This window comes from Hippoglossus hippoglossus, chromosome 21 (assembly GCF_009819705.1).
Source record: "Hippoglossus hippoglossus isolate fHipHip1 chromosome 21, fHipHip1.pri, whole genome shotgun sequence".
Lineage (NCBI taxonomy): Eukaryota > Metazoa > Chordata > Actinopteri > Pleuronectiformes > Pleuronectidae > Hippoglossus > Hippoglossus hippoglossus.
Window position 1 is genome coordinate 17451783 of NC_047171.1, and position 26237 is coordinate 17478019.

Below are 26237 nucleotides of genomic sequence, written 5' to 3' on the forward strand. Positions count from 1 at the left end.
CACACTGTTGTCAGTATCCGTTCTGAAGACGTGCACCGAATGAACGCAGGGTACAGACAGAAGGCTCCGTCCATTTTCATATACGTATGTGCCACTGAGCATAAATGACCCTTGACAGTGCATAGTATTTTTGTTTGTAAAGGAACAAGAAGACGTGCATGTTGTATGAGGCTCTATGATAAATAAATAAAAGAGGGTGGTCTTCTTAATAATAAGCTATATCTATGCTGCGGAACATAGCGGGGGTAGAAGAGAGCATCTGGGCCACTGCACTCTCGCCGGTCCAACCACTCACTGCCTGCGAAGACACAGCCCAGCTTCAGTCTCTAAAACTTTGACTGTCAAAGAAATGTTACATTTATAATGCAGGGGCTGAACTTTCACTGGGTAATGTTTGCTGAATGATTGATTCAACGAGGCTTGCTTGTGGAGATGGATATCTGTGGTTCGTGTGAGGATGGCCTTATTTATGTAAGGTGCAGACTTTTCGTCGTTTGTCCTGACTTGATTGAATGCTTCTTAATTTAGGATGTCTCTGTCTTATTTAATTTTCTTTCGGCACTGTGACTCGTTCAGGAAGCAGATGCAGACTGTGAGACACAGAGACACATACTGTCTCCCTAAATGCTTTGCTTTGCGATTCTGCACACTCATCCAAGCGCCTTCATCTCGTGGCATCTGGGGCGTCTCACTGGGATAGCATGTTACATAATTAGCACCAAATTAACACTCAATTAGGCAACTCGTGTTGAGCGGGTGGGGACACACATCTTCAGAGGCTTTAGAAATCACATTAGGGCCTCATCCACAACCTGGTCTACTGAGAACATACTGTACGTCACTTTCATATAGACTCTCACAAATGTGAGCCTGGCTTAAATATTCGACAATCCCAGATAGAAATAGAGATGGATAAGGGTTGATGTGATCTTTTTCTGTCATTTCAGCAAAAAAAAGCATTGATTAATAAATCAAGCTCCTCTCTGTGCGGCTTATTATTCTTATCTTGAGGAAAAGAAGTAGTTTTTAGAAAGTTCAACTTGAAAGTTGAAACTGTATCTGCAATGGCGTCAAATTCTAAATTCCTTATGTGTTGTGGGTTTCTGTTGAAACACAAAGAACAAACTCATCTGGCATGTTTTCTTTTCTGGAAACGACTTCAATCATGAGCACAGTGACCTCTGATACCACGTTTTCCTTTTAAGTATTTCGGTTTTGTTGGCAGCTCAATATCTCATGCTGTAGAAAACACACAAGATATCAAACATACACAAGTAACGTCCAATCAACATGACTAGAAATGTCTTTTTGTCCCGATTTATTCCCTTATGCCTTTTCAAATCTTCACAGAGTTTAAACACATGGGAGACCACATACTAGTCCCAGGAACAAAACAGTCCGAAAAAACTTTTTCTGAGTGGTGATTCCAGAGCTCACAGAAAGTAGCGTGATCACACATGACTTCAGAATAATAAGAGACATGGAGGTGGACTGCCTCCATCATCAGCTGTTTGCTGTTGATTGTTATGTTTTGCTTGTTGCCACAATTCCTCAAGTTTCTCCTCTTTTTATCATCTTCCTGGTACGGGAGACAAAAGTCTTCTTCAAGCCGTAGGCAGCCATGTTTCGCTTCTTAACTCATGTAACATCTGGTTGATGACTGCTCACTCATCCAATCGCTGTTCCTTTCATTCTACACGGATTCCGTATTTCTAATTTGTATATCAACGATTCAGCCAGCGACATTAAGAGTTTGTCTGTAAACCCTCACACTGCAGGATGATTTAATAGTCCTCTCAGATCAGGATCAAATCTGCTGAATCTGACCCGAGATCTGGCCGATTATCATCTAGTGTGCAGCATCAGCAGCAGCCCTGTAGAGACAAACCACCAATACACCAAAAGCTCATGGAAGCAATGTTTTTTCAGAACATTTCACACAGGAGCATTTACAATTACCTGCTCATATATTGAAAACATTAATAAACTCTTTCCTCCTCTCTGTAAACATTTGCTCTCTGCTGTAAAGCCTGAATCTCTTCCTCTCTCCTCGCTTCTCTAACTTTCTCCGCACTGTCCTCGTCCATCTCTTTTTTTTTGCATGCATGCTAAACCGTGTTCATACCTCTTTCCAGGGTGGGGCTCTTTATTTCATTAACAGCCGCTTGCACGCCAAAATTCATTATGCCAGCCTTCTGTTCTCGAGCACCCAAACATGCCAGCTAACGGGCGGAACTAATTTTCTTTCTTCCCCCCTTCTTTTCAACCCGTCCTCCCTCGCTCTCCACCCCCTCTCCTGCTAATAAGTATGTTTAGGATGTGATTCACCTGCATCAAAGGCGGCCTGTGAAGAGGCCCACTTTGTATCCCTGGTCCGTGATTAGTCATTACTGTCAAACCCTCAGTGTCTCCCCCTGCTGTAACGCTTTGAAGCCCACAGGTGGCTGCATCCGAAATGCAAATAACGCGTATCTACATCTTTACATCCTTTCTAGTCTCCTCGCTCTGACAGAGTGCGAAAGTAAACTGCTGATTGTGCTTCATCTCCGAGACCTAACTGCACGGAGTGGCTGCCTGTTTTATTCCCTTTTATCCGAGCTGGACAATTTGTTTTCTGTGACCCCCCATTTCACACGGGGCTTTGTGTGAATTATAATTGCGAAGAAAGGATGTTAAGATGGCTGTTACCACTGGCAGAAAGACGTGGCTGCCAGGTGCTCCTCTCCTCATCCTCTCTTCTTCCTCTCCCTCTCCCCTCATCCTCTCCTCTCCCATCCTAATTCTCTGCTCCTCTCCTCTGCCTCTTCTCTAAATCCTCCTCATCCTTGTCTCATTACTTCCTCTCCTCTCTTCCCCTCGCCTTGCCTTTCCTCTCATCGTCTCTTGCTCTTCCTCCTTCCCATCCCCTCCTACCATCCCCTCCTCTTCCTCATCATCACCTCTCCTGTTTGCCTCACCAACACTTCATATACTCTTCCTTTTCTCTTCCTCTCCTATCTTCTACTCTGGTGATCTCCTCCTCCACCTCCCCCTCCTCCCCTCTTCATCCTCATCCTTGCCTCTTCTCTTCCTTTTCTCCTCCTCTCTTCATCCTTTCCTCTACCTAGCCTCTCCCCGTCATTGCCTACCTCTCCTCTTTCTCTCCTCTCGTCTCCTTTTCCACATCCTCTCCTCTCATATGGAAATCCATCCTGTCCAAATACTGTCTTTAGGGCCTCTTCACTAGATTAGTAGATTAACTTGAACTTGATTCAGATTTTTAAATGTTTCTATTAACAGTAGTCACATGCTCATGTATAAATCAAAAGAGTTGTCCATAGTGATGTTATAATATACATTTTGCATCTAAATTTAAAAAAATGCTTATTTGCTTCCTGTGAATCACAAGTGAATATCCACCTCCATGGAGACTGCCCACCACGCTCTACATTTGCCAATGCCATCATCCCTGTTGCCATGGAAATTGATGGGATGGCACTTTGAGTTCAGCCGTGTTGTGACAAGTTATTCCAGGTGAAATAAAAAGGGGCTTTGTCTTGAAACAAAGCAGCGTCTTAGGAGGGCTTTCCAGCCCTCTGGGACTTTCCTTATTTATGAGATGCCAGCGAACAGGCCACCATAGAACAAAACAGCCCAACATGACTGCCACTCAGACCTTAGGTCTCCAGTGCTTTTTCTTGCTGATGAATGTGTTTGAGTGGAGCAATATAAATCACTTAGTCCACTTATTTGTTTTTTTCATGGACGATATCCCAGTCAGCTCCATTGACTGAATGAAACATCAGAGGAATGACTTGCACAGTCACTGTGTTTTGGGGGGTTTTCATACGAACACTGATAGGACCAAATGATATGTTACCAAGGTGACACATACTACTTGGTCAGATGAATAGCTCTATATACTTGCATGAACTTTCCTTTGCTCACATCTCATCCTTTTTCTCTCGTTATTTTACTTGACAGCCTTGTACTACTTTTCCTGATACAACACGTTTGCCTCTTTCACCGCCTTTGCCATTTTGTTTCTGGTGCATGCAGCAGCACTGGTCAGGAAGTGGTGTGGTAGTGTGGGTGTGTGTGTGTGCGCATGTGTGTGTGTATTTGTGTGGGTTTCCGTAAGGCTTGTAATTACTGGTTGATTTGTGGTCAGAGAGGGTCAGACATCCTGCAGGGAATATGTCAGGCTTTAAAAGCAGAGAAAGAGAGCCCAGAGCCTGCACCCGTTTAACCTCGACCACCCACACCCCCCACCCCCGGAGGTCAAAGCACTCAATCAGCTACTTTTATTATCTTATGATTCAATGTAAAACATTGACAAGAAGGGTTGCTGCTGGTCGACATAGAGCATGTATACCCTTGTTTTTCTTGTATGCACGTGGACTCATTCAGGACTGGCAATTTGGAGGCTGTAGGCCTGAATACCACAAATAACACTCCAGTATTTAACGTGACTACAGCATTTCCCGGAGTAAATACTTCCAGGAAGCCATTTTAGCACATACTGGAGATCACCATATGCACTGAAAGAAAGAGACGTTCTCCAAACTTCATTACCGCTAATGCACCGCTGTTGTAGCCAAATACTAAAGCCTGACCTTGAAGTGCTGTTATTACAGTATTTAACTGGATCAAGTATTCAGCTTCTGTTTCCTGCTTCCCATTACTTCCATACTGTTAAAATGGCAGCTTTTGCTAGTACGCACACATCTGAACATGAAGGTGTATACTTGCAGCCTTACAAGTGGCCTAATCCTTAACAAAAGCAGTAAAACCATGGAGTGTCGACAATTACCGTAAAAGTACAACAAATTAAAGGCCAAGAACAACGATCCTGTACCTCACTCCTCTGACACAGCAAGCGGCTGCATGTGACAGATGTTCTTTCCCTTCCACTGCACACAGCAATAACCTCAGGTCAGCACGATAACGATAATCATCTTTTTCCATAGAACCACTCAGGCATACTAAAATCAGTTTGACCAGCTTTAATCAAATTACTTTTTTATGGTCTAAAATGTGTGTGTTATTTCCATCTCAAAGATACTTTGTACTTTTAAGAGGAACTGTTGTTTTTAAAGATAAGATATTGCCACACTTGAAGGAAATGTAAGCATTTAAAATCCACTACTTTTCTCACTCACCTCGATTTTACCAGAAAAGGAACCTTTTGAAAACATTTGACAAATATTTCAGACGTGCACTGAACTCCAGATAATCTCTTGATATTATCTGTAGGGGCCTTTAGCGAGAAGGCAAATGTCTGAATTAGTTTTTCCTGCCAGCCCACGAGTAAAAACTCAGGTTAATTTCGGAGTGCAGCCCATTTGAGAATACAACAGGAGGATGTCAAATATGCCAATACAAATATCTTAGGAGGAGAAAGAGTTGCCATACAAGTAGATGAAGATGTCAGCTTGAAAAAAAACAACAGGATGCAGGAGTTTTGGGCGATAAAGGTCGGCGCCATTGTCGATGTACCATAAAAAACAAATGTCCCACATGCCACCCTTCACCTGAACACTACGGACATTTTCCTGTGTTTCTGAACTCATCTGACTGGGACAACATCCTGCTGCATTCTTCACATTTGAAAAGCAAACTCCGTAAAATGTCCGAACACAATTATGTATGGACATACTCCGAAGTTGATGTCTGAAAAAGGCTTCTAAATGATAATTTAGGAGTCGGGGCTGCGGAGGAACAAAGTGATGGATTCAGTCCAGGGGATCAGGAGTGTAGTCATGACAGTAGAAGCTCTTCAACACTTTTTGGAAACTACTGGAAGCAGTAAAAGCTGTTACAGTGCCAACAAAAAGCTCCATCACACCACACTGTGTGGTGTTTATCCAGCCACGTGCCTCATAACAATGCCATCGCTGACTGAGATTAATTAACAGATAATAGATTCTACATGCCTCTGGCGTTTGCGATTTACTGGGGGATTTCCTTCTGAACATTTTTGGCAGATTCTTTGGCAACCGCAGTTAAGAAGTTCATCATCGAAATAAAATTTTTACCTCCCTCGGTGCATGTCTGTAAAGAACCGGTGCATCTGACACGTGTCAGGGGATTGCGGTGATGGAGGCCCTGCCGTTCACTCGAGGATCAGCAGAGTCTAATGGCTGCTCATCAATTCCTCCTGTCTGGGGAAGTGTGTGTCATGACTCCTATAACTACTTCTGACAAGAGTGATGAAGCACTTGTTAAAGTTGTAAGCTTCCGCTGGAGTTAGAAACCATTAGATATAAATCTGTGTAGAGGAAAATGGACAGAGACACCGAGCGAGGGCAAAACAGCGGATGAGATGAGTGAAAAGGCGAGACAAAATGCGCCTATGGTTGAGACATGACAGATCGAAGAGAGCGAAGAAGGAGGGAGGGAGAGAGGGAGACAGAGAGAGAAGGGGGAGTGAGAGCAGCTAATGATCTCCATCTGTCTTAGGAGGCTGGGAGAGAAGAGCATCGTTAGGCTTTTGGAATAAGGGGAAGCCAACAAACACATGATTTGCAGATCTCACTCTGGCACCGTCTTATGTGACTGGCTTCATTTGAGTCATCTGGTAAATCGTAGCTTAGAGCCAGTTTAGACCATCAGTGGTGTCATGATCGCTGGTCTCCAGTAAGAGTGCTTGTGTAACAGTGTGTTGGTTCACCGTTTCTATGCCAGTGTCTATTTAAGGCCTTCGTATGTTTGTGTGTGTGAAAATGTGTGTCCGTTTAGATGTAGGTTTGTGTATTTATCGACTGTCCCTGTGTCTTGTTCTTATGATCCCCCATCAGACTGACTCTCTAATTACAATTTGGCAAAGGCTCGACACACCCTATAGGGGCGCTAACATTAAGGAAAGGGGGGGGCATGTGTCGCATTAGTGTGTCCACTCATGCTCAAACACAGCGTGTGTTTGTCTTCGGCCCAAAACATTTTTTTTAATATATTGGAGGGTGTTAACGTCCAATATGTTTTTCATTTTCAAAAACAAATGATGGTGTTTTCTATGATCTGTGTAGATCCAGGTCAAGGCCTCTTCAGGAATTGTACATGTGCACATAGACAACTGGACTTTCTTGTGTTTCTTGTAGATGTCGTCTCTCTCATCCCAGAAGCTTCTTTGTTTTTAACTGAATAATGGGAAGTTTCAGGCATTCAAACCTCTGTGGGTTTTTAAATGTGAATATAAATGTTGAGAGTTGTTATCTTACACACGCTGGTGCATTCACGATAGCGGACCCCAGCGTCTAGCGCATGCGGACACTTTGAATTCGCCTATAGACCACCTCCTTTGTTGAATGAGGGTTTTCTCTAGGTGGACAAATATAGCCTTTTTCACTCTGTCTTCTCTGGCCAAAGAATGCACAATCCTCATGTGAGTGCCATTTGTCTTTGAGGTGTAAGTGAACAGATTGAGGTTTTATGATCAGATGTCTCCATCGACAGGAAGCCATCACTTGTTGGTGCCTTCCGGAATAAAGCAGTTTTATTGGATGACTATTGAAACTATGGCTTAGCTTTGGTGAACCATGTGAAGACTGGTTACATTTTGTGGTTTGGGTTAAAATAACTTGTTTGCTGAGGTACCAGAAGCTTTGTTGTCTGCTGTATTAAAGTTTGATGTTTTGTTGACCCATGAATCCAACCAACTTTCTTGCTTGCTCTGCAATATCACCTGACTTCCTGCTTCGTTTCCATTTGGCCGCTTTAAGTTTTTGTCACTTGAAAATAAACATATGTAGTTTCGAGGCACTCACCGAAGACAGCTTTTGCTTTAACCAGCACCTCTCAGTGCGTAGGAGTAACTGTTTGAAACAGTCTCTGCAGTCGAATGGACGACAGAAAGAAGATAAATATCTTATGTAAGAAACCCTATAAAGAAATTCCATCGACAGTGTTCTGTTACTTTTTTGGCTTAGTTTCCAACGCAGTATCTCTGGATGTTTCTCGGATTGGAGGTGTACTCCTCCAGCTTTGTGCTGATAGACATAACAAAAAGAAACTGGCAGCGGGCGAGTTGTCTCACTGCTTTTCCATCGCTGCTGCTCAGCCTCCCCTCCCCTCAATGAAAGGTGCCTGATGTCAACATGTCCTCATCAGCTTAGTCTCCCATCACCACCTGTGTTATCTGAGCAAAAATCCATTTTCTGCCCTATCGAAAAAAGAACCAACATCGTGCCAATTAACAGTTAAGCCGCTCTTAGGGAGATGTAAAAATCATTTGGTGGGCTGTGAGAATCCGCTCTGCTGACAAACAGATCTGCCTCGTTCTATAATGACACATTCTCTGTGTTCACTTGTTTTGGGGTTTTTATCTGTAAAGCTGATTTTTAGTAATCTTTTAAATGATGAGTCCAAAATGTGGAATTTCTCTTGAAAAACAAAGTTTATTTAAATCCTGCTCAGACCTTCCAGAGACAACAGATCAATACAGACAGTAGAGGAAATACTATAGGACACTGTATTAAATGTGATTGGAAACCTGTGACACAGCTTATATGATCCTAGACTCAAATCTATTCTATTGAGAAATATTAAAGGAAGATAACAAGCCATGTTTATGTTGTTGTTGATGACGTGATGCGCTTTCATTCATTTTAATTTTGAATTTATCTTTATTTAACCAGAAAAAAGGTGTCATCGATATCAAAATCGCTTTTTAAATTACACCTGGCTAAGCAGGTCGCACTAAAATATTGTAACAACAGTAAACAACCATAGACTTTATGGAAAGATGAATGACATGACAGCTTGCCAAAAGTGAAGCTAAGGCATCTTGATCGCCTCCTGGTGGCTGGCGGTAGTATCGGTCATGAATCATACCTCCTCCATGTTAGATGTTGGGACATGGACCAAACTAAAAAGTCAAAGTACAACATCACGATTGACAGCTGAGAAAGGGCCTCGCTACTTCAGCTCCATCCTCGATCACTACTTCGCAAACTGGCTCCAAATGCACAAGATGGTGGTGTTTGTATCCAGTGTATTTTAGCTTTATTTCTGGATCGTGGGAGGAAGTGGAGACACATTGTCCATCTTTATATACAGTAACAGACTATAGTTCACAATCTCCAGATAAAATGTCATAAGTGTACGATGTATGAGTTAAACAAAACTTCAGCTTATCATTTGTATCCAATTCAAAGAATAAAAATACTTATGGATTGCAGTCTCAGTTATATCTCTATGTACTGCTTCAGTTTCTTTATTATTAACCAAGGTAGACATTGACGTATTATCTCACTGAGTGAACATTATATTTCTGCTTTTTATAATAAATATTTGACAAATGGTTGTTGTGCAATTCAGAGCTAATACATATAATAATGACATATCCAACTTAGATCCCCGTGTTTTCAGTCATCTACATACAGTACACGTGTTTTCTTCGATAAACACTCAATAATCTCATATTCATATCCTGCAGAGTGCAGAGGAATTACTGTATTGACACATATTGTCTTTGTTCTCTATGTAACTGTGTCCGTTAATCACACTGTGCGGAGCTAAGGATAAACAGTGGATTCTGCGAGCTGCGATGTTGCTGTGGAGATGGGTCAAAGGGTGCTGATGAAGCAGATGGTAGTGAGGTGACCCTGCAGGCTGCCTATCTGCTCCTCAGTTACTCCATGTAAATCTCAGCCCGGTGTGTGTCACCCCAGGTATTCTGCTCTCCTCCACCAGTGTGTTTGCACACCTGGATGGACCCCAGGCTGGTATACAGCAAGGCAAATAAAGCAGACACGCATACACACAACCTTCCAGTTGGATTATACGCTGTGCATGCTGATTGTAATGTGCCAGGCCTGTGTTAATCCTGTCCCTTGGGTGTGTATCCACCTGCTTTGGCTCCCCCCTGCAGTTGACTGGGTTAGCCTCGTCCTGCTGCTCTGATGGAGTAACAGAATGGACACCGAGCCACAAGGGCTTCCCTCAGAATTGCCCACAGAGATTGGCACTGATTACAGAGCTAATCCTCGGTCATTGCCTTCTGTAAGACTTACTGCAGGGATGTGTGGATGGTCAATGTCTCAGCTGAAACCGTTTCTCTGTATTTCTCTGTCTAATGTCTCGTGTCAACCTTTTTGAGTCCCCCCCCCCCCCCACGCCTGCCTCTCTGCATGAGCTCCACGCGTCGTATTTATTGTACATTTTATTCTTTTATTTAGCAGGAATTACTTCTTTATCGCCGCTCCACCGCTGGGTTCTGTTATCTGAGGCTGACAGGAAAGTGCGTACTGTGTGAGGCAGTGTTTTGCACCTCGCCTGAAAGATTGTGGGAACGCTTGCAAGGATCAGCAGCCTGTGAACGCAACAGAAGCGCGTGTAAATGTTTGCATATATGCATCCGTGTATGTGTGTGTGTGTGTGTGTGTGTATGTATATGTGTGCATCCATTTGTGCGATACCAGGTAACAAAGGTGTATCCCATTTTCTTTCTCTTTTTACACTGGCAGAAGTTAAGCACTGTCCTGCATTATTGAACATGTACACGCTGTTTGTGAGCTGAGCCCTAATGGAATAACAGTGTAGTGTACACTCTGCCCATTGGGGAACATTAAAGTTCACAGTGATATTGTCCAAGATACACTGCACAGACACACACACACATACAAGCTGCCAGGGAGAGGCAGAGGCACAAGTTGGGTGCAGAGTGTGGAGGAAAATGAGCTAAGAAAAGAATTGGCACGATTTACTGAAAGGTGCAAAAAAAAAAAAAAATACAGTGTTGTGAGGCCAATTCGGGGACAGGAGACAAAAAAAAGGATGAAAAGATGACAAGGGGGAGAGAGAGCCACACTTCTTAGTGAGATAGAATAAAAGAAAATATCCCTCTGCGCCACAGAGAGAGAGGTTAAGAGTCAGAGATGGATGAAAAGAGTGAGCTGTTTTGCTCAGAGAAGCCACAAAGCAGATGGTGCTAAGCTGCACCCACACAAGAGTCAAAGATGAGAATCATCAGTCACAGCGCCCTCAGTTGTCCAACGCTATTTTTTCATATATTTTTTTTAAATTGTAAGTCAGTGTTTTGCATTGTACATTTTGTTCCACCATTATGCTATAGAGTGAGTCTTTGTGTCTACGGCGCTCTCAATAGTAAAATTCCCACTACGTCAAGTTAGCCTGTTTGGTCTGGTGTTGATGCTTCGTGGAGGTGCAGAGCAGGACCCAGAGTGAGTTTGAATGACACGGACCAAGCTGCCTGGTCAAACCCCGAGATCGCACCATCCTCTGTCCTTTGCTTCATATTTTGCTTAAATATATACATTTATTTGTTGTTTTTCAAACTATATTAGTGATATAATGCTTGCCTTGCTTTTATGCACCAACCAGGAGTAGCACTATTAATTCTGTTGTATGTTTGTACATTGAGTGCATAGGTCAACAGTCCCCTTATGAAACCACGTTTAAATTTACTAGATCCAGATTTCTATTTGGATCGGCACCAAATTACAAACACTTATAAATATCAGACCCCTAAACATCCCAAATAGTTTTTTTCATAAAGGTCCATGTATTCCGTTGAGAAATCAAGGACAAACTAAATAAATCTTGCATTTGCCTTTCGGTGTGGATCCAAACCAAAATTTAACGGGCTCTTTCCTGACCCATATCACACCCCTCCACCGAGTTTCACCGAAATCCGTCCTGTAGTTTTTGTGTAATCTTTCCTAAAATCAAACCAACATTTTCTTGGAGAGATGACTTGGCTCAACATGATGATACTTTAACATTGGACACCTGTTCAAAATTTGTTCAATAAGGAACCAACAAGTCTTAATCTGGCACAGCCCTTCTCTTTTATTTGTGTCCTCTTCTGTACTTACATCTTCCCCCTGTTTTCTCTTCTTTCTTTCTTTTTTTCCACTTAATATCCAACCAAGTTCCCACAGGCAGTGTTGTCCAGTGCCTGCTCATGAAACAAACAGACCTTCTCGCACTACATGTGGTTTAGCCTCCTGTTTATTCATAATCATCTGAACCTTGAATTACATCACGGGCGGACACATCCTCACATGCTCTGTTACTTTGTGTATCCTCGCGGGCACGTAACACTGAGACGATCACAATCATGCGGCGTGCGCTTCGTCTCTCTCGCACCTTGTTGCCTGTCCTCTCCCCCAGTATTCAAATCAACACGGATGAGTGCGCTCACTTGCCCGGGTTTTGAACATGCAGATTTGCTTCCTCACTTGCACACGCAATTCCACCCTGCGCCCACTGTGGCGTTCTGCTGGGTCTTCTGTTGTCTTTGTTGTGTAACTATATGGTGCATTCAAAGAAGAAGAAAAAATAAAACAGGCTGCTGTAGAGCTGAAACAGTCATATCTCATAATGTAACGTAACAGAGTGCAACACAACATATGTGTCACAGATCCCTATGGAGTTTGTGGAGCAATGATTGGGCCGAGTGTGTGTGTGTGTGTGTGTGTGTGTGTGTGTGTGTGTGTGTGCGTGTGCGTGTGTGTGTGGAGAGAAGCAGAAGAGAGAGATTTTATCAGTTCTGTACCTGCTTTATCAAATTACTTTCATTTCATTTAATTAAATCCACAGACAAAGTCAATGCTGTTCATTTCAGCGATGCCTGCCTCATATCAGTCATCAAATTCTCGCTATATTTTTTTTCTTCTATGTACAGCCCATGAATCTGAGTATGGATTACGTGCTCTTGTGTTCACTGCACACGCGTGTCTGTATACAAGCGTTTTCATTTTTCATCACCCGACTGTGATGCGCAGGGGAGACCATTAAATCCTGAGGACACCTCTGACTCTCGCTCTCTCTCTGTTGTGTAAACAATAGTCCCATAAAACCGCTCCTCATTCATTTCAAACACTCTTCACATTCCCTGACTGTTTAATTGAAGCTCTCGCTGTTAATACACTGCGAGTTATTCTGTCAAGCTGCATAAAATATCATCATTGTTGAGAGTCTGAAAAAAAACAAACGAAGACAGACTTAATGAGGCAGCATTTTAAGAAGAGAATAATACATTATTGTATTGTGGGTTGATTAGAATACAATTTTCTTAAATCTTTAAACCTCCTTCAAATTTTTCAGCAGGCATGTGATGCGAGGTTATGATAGCTGTTAATTATCAAGTGTCTTTATACAGGTTATTTATTCAACAGATTACATTGTTTCAGGGGTTTCACTGTGTGACTTTATCGGCGGAGGTACGTACTTCCTGGGCTTTTATTTCAGCAGCCACTTGAAGTCGGACTCAAGAGGATTCTCTGACTAATTGATGTGGAGTTCCAGTAAACGGCCTGTTGAAGTTTGTGAGGGCAGGAAACCTGAAGTCAGGACAATAGTCAGATTATAGGATCAAGCATTAACTGTCCAAGATCTGTGGACACAGACAGACCTAACCTTAACCTTATCCTTAACTGAAACCTTAACCCTGACCTTAAAACATGTATCCACCTTAAATTGAAGGATTCACATTATGGGGAGTTGCATTTTGTCCCCATAAGGAAGACAAGTAACAGATTTAGGTCCCCACAACATGAGTAATACCTGGACCCCACACACAAACACAAATGCTCACATGTACAAACACACACCCGCTGAGAAAGTCGGATAAACCTCCAGCTTTCAAAAACACATTTTCTCCTCATTGACTCATTGTCTCTGTTGGTGTCTCCATCTCTGTATCACTCTCACGTAATTCTTCCTCTTTCTTTAAGTTTTCTCATTCTACTTATTAGGTAATGAATTGTTTCCATTAGTCGGCCAACATATGCCGCAAGTGAGCGAGGAGCTGATTTGGCTTTTAATTTCCTCTTTCATGTAGTTTTACAAAGATATGGATTATGAGGCCTCGCAGTGGGGACCCTTACTTGCACAGCACGATCGCCGCCATGTTTCATGATCAGACTGTCTCTTAAAGAGCTGCTTTGTCAGAAAAACTTAACTGCCCACTGTGACAAAAGAGGCCAGTCGTTCACTTACGGTCATGATAGCCATTTAACGATGCGTGTGACCATGATGCAGGAACCTGTCTGGACATATTTGCGGTGATGGAACGCACTCTCCTGTTGCTTTGATGTTGAAATATTTCGGTGGTGCCAGAGGCAGAGGTCTCAGAGAAGCACAACAGTGGTGCACAGTGGGGAAGCGTGATGTGGTTCAGGATGAATATAATTGCTTTTATTACCTCACTCTGGATGGAACCATGCAGCTCCCTGCTCAGCCTCTCTCATGTGGGAAACGGTCAGAGCTGGAATTGAATTCCGTATACTCAGAGGTGACTTTATAAGGGAATCATACAGGACGGTTATTGCACCATCACGAATGTAATGAATCTGACTCAAAGGTGACAACAGTACAGAAGAAGGTCACTGTTAATATATGGTGATCTCCTGCAGTACAATATAGGAGTTCGCCAGCCGTAGAGGAGAACTGGGACTTCTCTAGTCGAGCTAAGCAGTCTTGGGAGACTCAAGGACTTTGTGTTTGCTGGAGACTCCTTCTATTTTTTTCCTTTCTGCTCTGTGCTCGACTGCCTTTGTTGGTGAAATACTGAAAACGTTTGGGAGCCAATTTCCTGAGACCAAAGGACAATGCGGCCCATTGTTCACGTCTTCACGTGCGTGTGCACGCTTGTTTCTGGATGGATGTGTGTGAATGTCCGTAACTGTGTCGTGCCCATTTGTATGCCTGAACGATAAGCGAGTAGGTACCTGCGCACCCGCATGCAGCACGTGGAAATAATTTATACATTTGATTTGTTCTTAGTTTCACCTTTGTTTCCAATTTGCCAACGGCATATTTCTTTCTTGCAAATCCCCCTGAACCGACCCCCATTAATGAGACGACTAACAGAAAAAGCCCAGTGATCCAAGTAGCCCAGCTCCATCCTTAATTCATTAATTTGCTGTTTCCTTACAGTCAGTCAACCAGAATAATCCATCAGGAGAGTCCAGTGAGCTTTTCCGCCACCAAGCATAAATGGGATTGTGGCTGACTGATCACAAAGCTTATATCCACTCTTCAGCATGTATGCACACACATACTGTACATGGCTTGACTTGGTCTCTCCTTAATAGCGCTTGAAACCTACTCTTAGCCAAGCAGGGAAGTTACTTCATACCAACTGTCATGTGTCAAACGCTCTTAGCCTTTGAAAACACCAACCCAGCCATGCTCAGGATTGCTTTTAACGTTACACAACCTACTCTATTTTCACACAATTAGACATAAGCACAATCACTTTCCACTCCATACGTCACAATGTCTGCAACTTCACACGCAGGCGCCATCACAAGGCAGAGGAATGCAGCCCCACTGTCATGGCATCAAGTTTACTGCAATACTTTGTGTCACCTCCTGAAATGAATTCAGCCGAGTTTGCTGCAGAGAATACACAATGCCTCTGCCCTGAGGATACGTGTAGTGTACATCAAAGTTTTATACTGAGTCACTGATCTAATGGTATGCCTCCACAAGCACACCAGCCCGTTCCCCTGCAATAATACATGTCAAATCAAATACTAATTAAGAGACACTTGCTGGAGTTTATATACATTTCAGAAAACTTTATCAAAATATATAAGCACAATTTCCTTTTTGCGACGTTAAATGCTCTTGATATATCCTCCAATTTCTGAAATTGTGAGGGGCTGTGTTTTCAGGGTCGATCGTTAACTTCGGGCCAGGGTTGGTGGTTTGATCCCTAGCAAGGTGAAGGTGGAGCTAGAGTTATATTGTAAAGGACTTTGTCCACTATGTTAAAAAAGAAATGTATAAGTGCAGTTTATCTATCAATTTATAAGAATGTCATTCACTGGCCAACCTGGAGGTGGAGGCACTATTTAGAATTACTCTCTCGGGATTACAGGGCAATATTGTCACAACACATTATCAAATTCTTTTTTTCGTAACTTTTTTTCGAAGTTACAGGTTTAAAAACTAATAGGCTTCGGTCCATCCATCCATCCATCCGTCCATCCGTCCGTCCGTCCGTCCGTCCGTCCATCCGTCTATCCATCCATCCATCCATCCATCCATCCATCCGTCCATCCATCCATCCATCCCTCCCAGCTGACATTGGATGAGAGGAAGGGTTCAGCCTGGACAGGCTAACAATCAGATACAGACCCACAGCCATTCACATTTACTCTTACGAGCAATTAAGAGTCTCCGATTAACCTCCCGCCGTCGAAAGATATGGAGGCCCCATGTTTGGAAGCCGGAGTACTTGCAGAAAACCTACACAATCACAAACATGCAAACTCCAAACAGAAAGACCCCAGCTCGGCTTGGCTGTAAAACCCTCCTGCAGTGAGGCGATGACCGAATATATTGTATCATTTAGAAATCAGACACATAAAACAGCCACTTCCAAGTGAACAGCTCATCAGATTTATTTGCATGTTTAATAACCTGTTTTGTCTTTGGTTTTTTTTAATTCAAGACTTTGCCTGCTAATGAAAAGAAGAGACTCTCGTCTTTGTGAGGAGTTGCTCCCAATCCTCCACGTTTTAAATGGTGCCCCCCCTCCCAGCCGCTCGGCACCATGATAATTGATGTATTTCCCATAAAGGAGTGGTAATTAAGATAATGAGATTTTCAGAAGCAAGCGTTGCATGCCAAAGTGAGGGGGAGCATGTATCTTGACTGGTTCACTTTAGCTTTATAAATTTGCCTTTCCCATCCTCTCTCCTGCTTTATTCTCTTCATTCCACCAGCTCCGCGTCTCCGTTGACGGATGTCTGCCTCCTATCTGTGCTCTCCTTACCACATCCGCTTCCCCTCTCCACTCCCGTCCACAGCTTGTCCTCATTTGTTTGCTTAGTGCATAATTAGCTATAGGATCACCCATTGTGTAATTATGTATAGCAGTTTGATATGTAATTAAAATTGTATCAGTATCCAGTGTAATTTGCGCTGTGTGATTACCTATTAACAGTGCAAACAGTTGTGCCTAAAAGCCCGTGACCGCCCCTCTCGTAGATGTCACTGTGCTCCTCTGTCACTATTTACATACCAGCAGGTGCTTGATCTGTTCTGACTCCGGCACATGATAAACACCAACACTTTGTCGCCATCGCCTCACATGAAAACTTCTTCCTGACGTCCCGCGTAATTGTTCAATAAGTTATTCAGTCTTAAACCAAGCGTTGTACAAGACCGGGCACTTTCCCTTCAGACCACACACTTTGTGCCGAATGACTTAGTGCAGCAACATAACGTGGTTTGTTCGTCCCAAATACAGACGCCAAAACAGAGCAGGGCTTTCAAGCAGCTTGTTAGAGAGGTCTTATAATAAAGGAGAAGAAGGGGGCTTGTGAGGACACTCTAAGGAAACATCTTAATGAAAGCACTGGGCTACAAACTGGCCTGAATACGCTGCCTTTGCAAATTCACCACTGAATAATTAGACGTGCCTGAAAGGTCTGCTGTTTTCATCCGATAAAAAGTTGTTTTTTTTCCCACAGATGCTTCAGGAAGTGCAGAGTGTTAGTGCCTCGCTCTGTGCATATGAGTGTTTGCATTTTGTGTGCTTCCTCTAGTTTGTGTCTCTGCAGTGTGCTGCTGTGCACATGGTCAAAGGTCATACCCTTCTTATCTGACCTAAAATGTAAAAATCTAACGCATAGAGTTCTTACCATGAATAAATACATTCACTATACAGAGAGATGAACCCAAAGGCCTAAATACTCTTCTGTACATCCAACCTATTTCACTCCAGTCAAGTCCATCTCTATATCTGGCCTTGTCGGCACTGTTGTATAATTATAATGGTCAAGTTCTGCATGTATTTTAATGCAGAGGAAGAAATCCCAAGGTCTGTGGAGGAATAAAACATGTTGGGCTTACAAGCATTGAAACGTGGGTTATAATGAGCTTAACATGACCTATTTTCCCCATGATGTAATGGTACAGCAATAAGAAATTGTGCTGAATAGATAACCAAACATGCCAAATTCAAACAATGTTAAAATCTGCAGAAAAGGGATATGTAAGTGGACTGATTTTCTTTTTTCCTGCTATGTAAAGGGGAGCAACTATAGCTCAGTAACTTTGAAGCTTAAGTCTACAAATATAATCCAGTCTGGTTTTATTGGTTTCATTAGTTCCATACGAACATGTTTTAAAGTAGTTTTTCCGTTAAATATCAAAATAGATATTGTAAAAAATTGTATTTTATGTTAAATACAATTTTATAAAATGTCCATAAGAACCTTAATGCATATAATTAACATAGTGGGAGAAGTTGACTTCCTGGTTAAAAAATGATGTGACTTCCAGTTGAGAGGCACTGATTGGTGCATTCATTCATCGGACATCCACTGTTAAATTAAATCAATGAATATTATATAAGTTCTCTTCATCAACCCTGCTTTTCTTTCACAAAGCATCACAGTAGCAACTAGAATGGCACTCACATACCTCCACCAAGGCCTAACAGTTCCCTCATACTAAACCATACCAACCACACATATATCTGCGAGATCTGGATTTTCACTCAGATAGCAGTCACATAAATATGCCTGATTTAAAAAAAAAAATCAAGTTCAATTAAGTAATTACAGAGAAATCAACAAAAATTGTTGCAAAAATCATTATCACACAATGTTAAAAAAAGTAAAATAAAAAACCCTGGATCCGCTCCAAAATGCAATAGGTTCTTTCTTAGCCCATGTCCCATTCTTTTACCAACTTTCATAGAAATCCATCAAGCACAACTTCCGTGGCGGAGGTCATAATGTTCACATGGCGCTGACTAACTTTCTCAACGATGTTTGCTCCGAAGTCCAAAGTTAATGCACTCAGAAACACCAGCTCTAAGCATGTGAGCTAATTTAAGCTCGTGAGCAACACTCAAATAGAAGTAATAAAGAAGTCACACGTGATCTGGTAGAAACATATTTGCATTCTGGAGTTTAGAGTAGCTCCACCATAAAATATCTGTGTGTCAACATGCAAGAATAAAATACACATACATGTATGAATAAATAGCAAGAGCACCCTCGGCTCTTGTGTTTATGCATATTTAATACAATACATTGACGGAGTTTGTTTTAATCCTCACACAAACATAACCCTGCTGGGAATCTTTGTCTCCTTCAAAAAAGACAGTTTCATCTTTCTGAGCGAGAAATAAAATTCCACACGGCCTCAGCATTCATCACCCCTGTGTTACTGTTGAGTCGTGTACATACTGTACAAGACCCACTTTCTGTTTACCTTAAACCTTTAACCCTGACGAGTGCAGTCTTTCTCCGGAACACACAAACGCTTTTAACAACAATGAAACCGCCGAGTTCCCCCAGAGAAAGGACTTCAGCGGCAGGTCTGACATCCACCGTATGGATGATTAGCATCATTAGAGCATCAGCTGCTCCCTCTCACTCACACACACACACACACACACCACACATGATGGCTCTTAAAATACCTAACACTCATGCAAATTAAATGGTGGCTTGTTCGGGGACTTATTTATGATTCTAAGTAGGTCAGATGAATGGAGACTAAGATCGAAACACTAGAGAGCAATGTGTCTGCAAAGAGCAAGAAGAGCGTTTGTGTATTTTCAATAGGAGGTCGGAGATAACATCTGTCTGTGCTGTTTGCTTAAATGCTAACAAATCAATGTGAAGCAGTGGGGGGGTGGAAAAGAAGAATCAAATTAGCACAATCTTTTATTCTCACTCCCCTTCTTCTTCAGTGACCTGTTGTGTTGGTTTGTCGTGTGTCATACTTAAATTGTGTCTTTTCTCCCTTTCAGCTCCTCTGACTGACAAGCCGCCAAAGATCCTGTTTCCCTCGGAAAGCAAGATTAGCAATATGGAGCTGCAGCTAGGTAAGAGCATCATGGGATTTCCCTCAGCCGCAATCACCACTACTGCGTTCAACTAAAAATGATGGGGTGACTTTTCAAAATCCCCCTCGACACACCTCCAGGCAATGAGCACGGATTGATGATGGCACTTTAATTTGCTGGAGAAACAGACAAATACAGATACAAGAAACTATTGTGAAAGTGTTTTCCATATATGCAAATGGTGGGTGCTAATGTCCCGAAGGCTGTTTTGTCAACAACAGCGAGCCCATATGGTGCCAGGGTTCCATACGCTGGCTCGCCACATGGACAAGCAGCCGCTTTCTGCTGCCGTTGTTTGTCTTCTTTGACTCGGGGTCACGTTGGACCTATCGTGTGTGCATACGTGCGTGAGTGACCATATGCATGTTTTGTTTGTTTGGGGGGTTTTTTCTCCATTTTTTCTTCCTGTGACAGCATATTGCTTGATTTCTGGGCACAGTCCGCTGTCCACATGGTGCTCTGCGCTCTGTGAATGGCTAATGTGTCTGTCATGGTGAAGCCAATGGGACAAGACTGAGAGGTCTGGAGCGCAGAGACAGACTGGATGAGTGTGTGACAGATGGGGAGGGGGGTGAGGATAAAAACAAAGAAGGTGCAGGGATTCACTGAGCAGATACCTTTTGTCTTCTGTCTGGTGGTTCGCATGCTGTCGGAGCTCAGGTATTGTTCGTTTAAAATGCCTCCACAGTCAGCTGATCAAGAGTGAAAAATCACTGCTGTGCATAAACCGACGAGCACCCTGTCACTTGTCCGCATACCCATGCATGAACACAATGCAGGGAGGAACTTCATCTATTTGTGGAGTCTCCATCTTGATTCCATTGAGTTTTAGGAAAGGTTTTGCCCGTACTTTGAAAAGGTATTATTAGGTTATTTAAGTCTTTTGTTGTGGATCGGCAAGTGGGTTGAGGAGGACAAGATATCCTTATTTTAAATTTTAGGGGGCGTTCACACCAACCTTGTTTGGTCCGAACATTTGGACTTTTCATTTAAGTCCCAACCAAAGTAACAGGTGTGAAAGGTGCTTTGGAACACGGACCCAACCAACGGATCAAAATTTGGTCCAACCGAAAGAGGTGGTCCCCTGGGTCAAACTAAAGTATGGTGGTTTGTGTGAAACCTTCCGAATTTCAGACCAGTTCCAGGAAGTTAAGTCATCATTAAACAATAGAAGAAGAAAAATAAGCGGAGTAGGCTCGTAAGATTTTTTTGTCTTTGCCTCAAGCAACATAATGTTTGAACAAAGAGGACGTTTATTTTGCTAGTGGCGATAATGATGGCATTGAAATTAACAAAGCCAATTTCACTATTTTTCTTTATCAAAGGAAAAGACGACTTTTCTGTACACTTCATTCAAAAAAGTTAGCGATTAGCTGATTTGACAACACGGCGGCGTCAGACCCCTCTTCAAGCCAATCAATGTCAAGTATAGTTAGACGCAGCCCAAATAGTTGATGACGACAGGACGTAAGTGTGCCATCCAAAAGTCTTAAGTACGCTCCCTGAATGACAATGTGAAACTAACCAAATCAAATGTAAACAATGAAACAAAGACATGAGGCTTGTTTCGTAACCTTTGTTCCTCCATGTGATTCCAAGCTGCGATTTGCGTCACCGCAGGAAGTGAATTCACGTACTGGAAGTGAATGAACAACTCTGGTATGGGTCTCCCAAAACATACATTTCCCACAATGCAATTCACTTTGCCTGATGAGTGCACAACTTCTCTACCTCCCACGTCCCCAGTTTGTTGCAAAAAATGTGTCTCTAAGCCCAAACAACAAGAATCCAGGAGACAGATCACAATTATTTTTCTTACTTAACACAACTAGTTTCAGAGCCACATAAGAGCAATAAACTGTTTTCACAGCCTGATTAGTTCTCACTATGCCCTGTAAACTGATCTAAAAGCAGTGGAGCTCCTTTATAATATTATGCTACTTGGAGCTGGTAGTGCAGAAAGCGAGTCAATCCTGAGTGAGTGAGTGAGAGAGAAAGAAAAGCTATACGGATGATGTCATGTGTTGAGTCCCCACAGACTCCCAGCAGCATGTCTAAAGCACAGACACTGAATTATATATTTTACAGCGGGGCTCCATTTTGTGCGCTGAAAAGTTGTCTCTCCAGCCCCAGAAGAGAGTTTCTCTTTTATTTAGCTTTATTTATTTATTGTCCTCTTCCTTAATATTTGTTGAGTCATGCCCTGAGCAGCTTTATTGAGCAACATGGCAGATTTATAGCAGCCAGAGCGTGCACACGGAGAGATGCTGGTCACAGAGAGAGAGGTGGGAGAGGGAGAGATGGGATCCACTGGAGGCCAGTGGACAGGCAGTAAAATCAGAGCCGTGAGCAGAGAGATAAATCTGCAACACTGCCGGGGACACGTAGACCCACTTTATCTCCTCTGCTGCCCCCGGTGCAGGTCTCTCTCTCACAGCCGGCTTTACACACCGCACACGCATGGAGACATAAATAAAACACATGTGTTACATAAACTCTCACGGAAGCGACGCGGCCAGGATGTAAAGGAAAGTAAACGCGGATGAGGCTGAGAGAGGAACACCGAGGTCCATGAAATTGAAAGCAGAAAAGACTGATGGCATCAGAGTGGTCACGCAAGAGGGGTGTTTGAGATAAGGGGGAAAGAGAGACAGCGGCATCAGAGGGAGTTTGTCTTAGAGGAGGGTGTGTTGTCAGGAGAATCCCCTCCCCTGCGCTCCTTAGGGCTCTATGCATGTCTCTGCCCAAAGACCCATCATCCCTCAGCTCCAGACCTGTACTGAACTCCATCATATAGCAGTGTGTGTGTGTGTGTGTCTTTGTACAGTACGTCTGTGTGAATCTGTGTGAGTCTGTGTGTGTGTGTGTGTGCCCGCTCCACTCATCACAAATGTACAAGGCTTCTGGGCTGCAGGAGTCCCCGGGGATGTGTGACTGTGCGAGCGCAACAGAGCAGCCCTGCAAATATGACTTTTTGGACAACTTGACATTTTCGATGGCGTTTCCAAAGGAGACAAAAATCAAGGTTGTGTAGGATGGTTTGGATTTTTGTCAGCCATTCAGTTTTGCTTTTGCCGGATTTACTGCTGTCCCCCAGTGGCGAGTTTGGTGCAGTCCACTTCCACTTCTTCCAGAATAGGAGGATGATTCATATTGCGGGGTTTGAATTTGTGTCTCTGTGCAACGGGAGAAACACACACCCTTGCACTATGTGACATATTACACATAGCTCCAAATTTAAAACACACACACACACACACACACACACACATATATAAATACACACAGACACAGACACACACTTACTGACTTGATGTTGATTCCCTCAGGATGATTTGTCATGGATTCGCAGTCCCAGAGGGTGGAGAGATTCAACTCACGCTTACGCAGCACTCCACTTTGAGCATCTCTCTGTTAGGCTGTTCGTCAAACACAAACACACACATACACACACGCAGATATTCACACTCACCCCCACAGCTCTCAGGATGGGTAAGACACACACGCTGGCTGAGCAGTCCTCAGTAACCGTGGGATAATAGTAACTGATAGAGGATTTTACTGTCCCCCAAAGCCAGCAGATGGGTGCACTCTAGTGGAAAGGAATTAGAATCCATTATTTCAGAGAGCAGGAACCAACAGTACGGAATGGGCGGCAAGAGGGAGATGACTCTTAAACCCACTTCATTCTAACGTAGGCTGTGAAGAGGCACAGGCCCAGCCGTTGCACTCGAGTACTGACACCGCACACCGTCGATGCGCAGCCATCTGTAATAGACTGACACAGAAAGATGCCGACGTTGACGATTTTTCCTGGTGTTTTAGAAATATGTTGTTGGCAAGCTCAGAAGAGCAGGGAGGCAGTGTGGATGTTCCACTCTGACCCTTACACGCTCCTTTTCTTCACCTCCATCTTCGTCCTTCACTATTTGGAAATATCCATCTGCTGGACCTAACTACAGGGTTTTTATTTAATTTCAATTAAATCTCTTCAATTAGTAGTCGTGTAAATCCTTTCATATAAAGTTGACCTTTATTGAACTTTGACACACAAACCTCTTCGCTGACCGATTGCAAACCATCAGACAATAAATGAAACACACCTGGACAGTCCAAATTTTAGTCTGTGTCTGAAATCACACACTCATTCACTTACCTCTGTTTTACTATATAGGGTTTTCTATATAGGGCAACATAAAGTGAGCTCATCAGAAGGAGGAAAAAGTTTTCGGACACTACTTTTCTCTGCACTGGTTATGATGTCAATGTCGCAGGATTATGACGTACAGTACATCAACAACAACTTCGGCCATGTTTAAATGTAGAAATAAAGTTAGCTGCCGCAGTTTGTGCTGTGATGCTCTGCTCTAACTTACATTTGTACGACAGGTCGGGCCGGTCCTGCTGCCCTCTCTCCTCTTGCAATGCATGATGGTATATATTGTTCGATTACAGTGGACTATATAGTGATTAGTGAGTGATTTTGGACACAGCCCATATTAGCACAGACGTTGGTTTTATGTAACTCTTCTCTGCTGGAGTATGAACGTCCCCACAGAAGAGATGTGACTGTCAGTCAAAGTGTCTCTGTTAAAGACTGTATATAAAGATGGAGGACACGTCTTCGCTTCCTCCCATTGTAAAACAATGAAGCCGATATATCTTGGATGCGGGTGACGCCATTTTGCACTTTTAGCGATATTTAGACCCAGAGTCTGCGCAGTAGTGATCGGGGGATGGCGCCGCAGTAACAAGGTCCTGCTGAGTCACACGTTCAATCACACTGATTGGCTGATTATGTCACAATGACGTGCTGATATTTTTGCATAGAAGATAAAACAGTGTAGCAGTGAGGAGGACCAGCAACACTGAAAGATATCGTCTCTCTGAATCTACTTACACTCTACAACGCCTCCCATTTCCTCCTCGTCTCCAACCCTAATTCTTATCCATGTTCTTGCTCTCTCCCTCCCTCCATCCCGCACTCTGTTTGTTCCAACATCCTTTTATCCCTCACCACTCCTCTGTCCTCTCTACCTCCACTATTGACCCAGTCACAAGATTTAAGGACTAATCATTGGGGATCTACTGATTTTCGCAAGTTGGTTGATGTGGTCAACGCTTCTCTCATCACCTCTTTTCTCTTCTCGTCTCTCCTCTCCTCTTCCTCCTCCTTGTCCTTTTTCTCTCTTTTCTTCTCTTCTCTCTTCCTCCTTTTCCTCTCCTTCTCCTCTTGTCTTCTCTCTCCTTTTCCTGTTCTTTCTTTTCTCCCTCTTCCTCTTTACTCTTCCTCCTTCTCCTCTTCCAGTCTTCAACACTAAAGACACCTAGCTGCGACTCCAGAAATGTCACCTTCCACGGTAAAGGGTGAAATTGAAATTGACATTGCACTGGAGACTTTCGAAAGGTCAAGGCAGAGTCACTTCACTAAATTACTCTCTCTCTCTCGCTCTCTCTCTCTCTCTCTCTCTCTCTCTCTCTTGCTCTCTCTCTGTCTGTAACACACTCACTCTTTCACTCCCTTCACTAACTTCACATCCCATAAACAATTTCAAATGATTCCTTTCCAATAACATCCAGTGCGCTTCTTTTTGAATTTAACTTTTTGTAGTGATTGTCACCTCATCACATTTCTATTACATCCTGAGGATTGTGTGTTTTAAAACACAGTTGATATCATAAGGACTAGCGGCTCCTACGTATAACATCATTTCACAGTGTTCTAGCTTGTGGAACTTCTACCTAGGATGGTTAAAATATTACGGCTGAATCTCTATTCAGAAAATGATTGGGACTTTTACTTCTGGGGCCAGAATAGCAGAGAGAAGGGACACAAAAGACTTTCTCCATTAATTTTTTTTGTGATAAATGACATATTTATATTCCAACACCAAGGAAAGAAAAAAGCCCTGAAAGGTCACACTGCAGATACGGGGGAACAATTTTTCTATGTCGTCATTCAATTTGGTCGCAGTCCCTTAGTGACCCAGCAGTAAGTAACCCGCGGTGACCAGTATGGTAACTAGTGTGTCAGTGAAACAAAGCTGAATGTTTAAGTGTGTGAACGGTCGTCATTAATCACTGAGTCTGGGCCTGAGAGCAGGAGGCTGCAGTATGATAAATGAACTAACAGCGTTCTACACATGCCTAACAGGAACAGGAGAGGGAGAAAAGCAGGGAAAGAGAGAATACACAGCGGACGAGACAGAAACAGGACCACATAGCAAACAACACCCCACTGTGCATCGCATTCAGCTGCTTGTTTATTGCTGCCTCGACATTACTCACTACAGCCAGAGACGCCGGGTAGAGAATTCAGGAAAAGGTGTGAACCACATCTTGATTTGTACCAGGTTGCAAGTTGTTTTTTCTCAAACTGACATTTGGACCCACAGGCAAATTGAGCAGCTGT

At 43.0% G+C, this 26237-nt stretch overlaps 1 protein-coding gene across 5 annotated transcripts in view; it reads left to right on the forward strand.

Moving 5' to 3' along the window:
- The window catches only part of il1rapl1a (interleukin 1 receptor accessory protein-like 1a), a 165671-nt gene that overhangs the window by 93710 nt on the left and 45724 nt on the right, over window positions 1-26237 (forward strand). For all 5 annotated transcript variants that reach the window (XM_034574134.1, XM_034574131.1, XM_034574136.1 and 2 more), the window contains exon 6: window positions 19730-19804. In XM_034574134.1, coding sequence (XP_034430025.1) covers window positions 19730-19804 — 75 coding nt within the window. The remainder of the gene's footprint in view (window positions 1-19729; window positions 19805-26237) is intronic.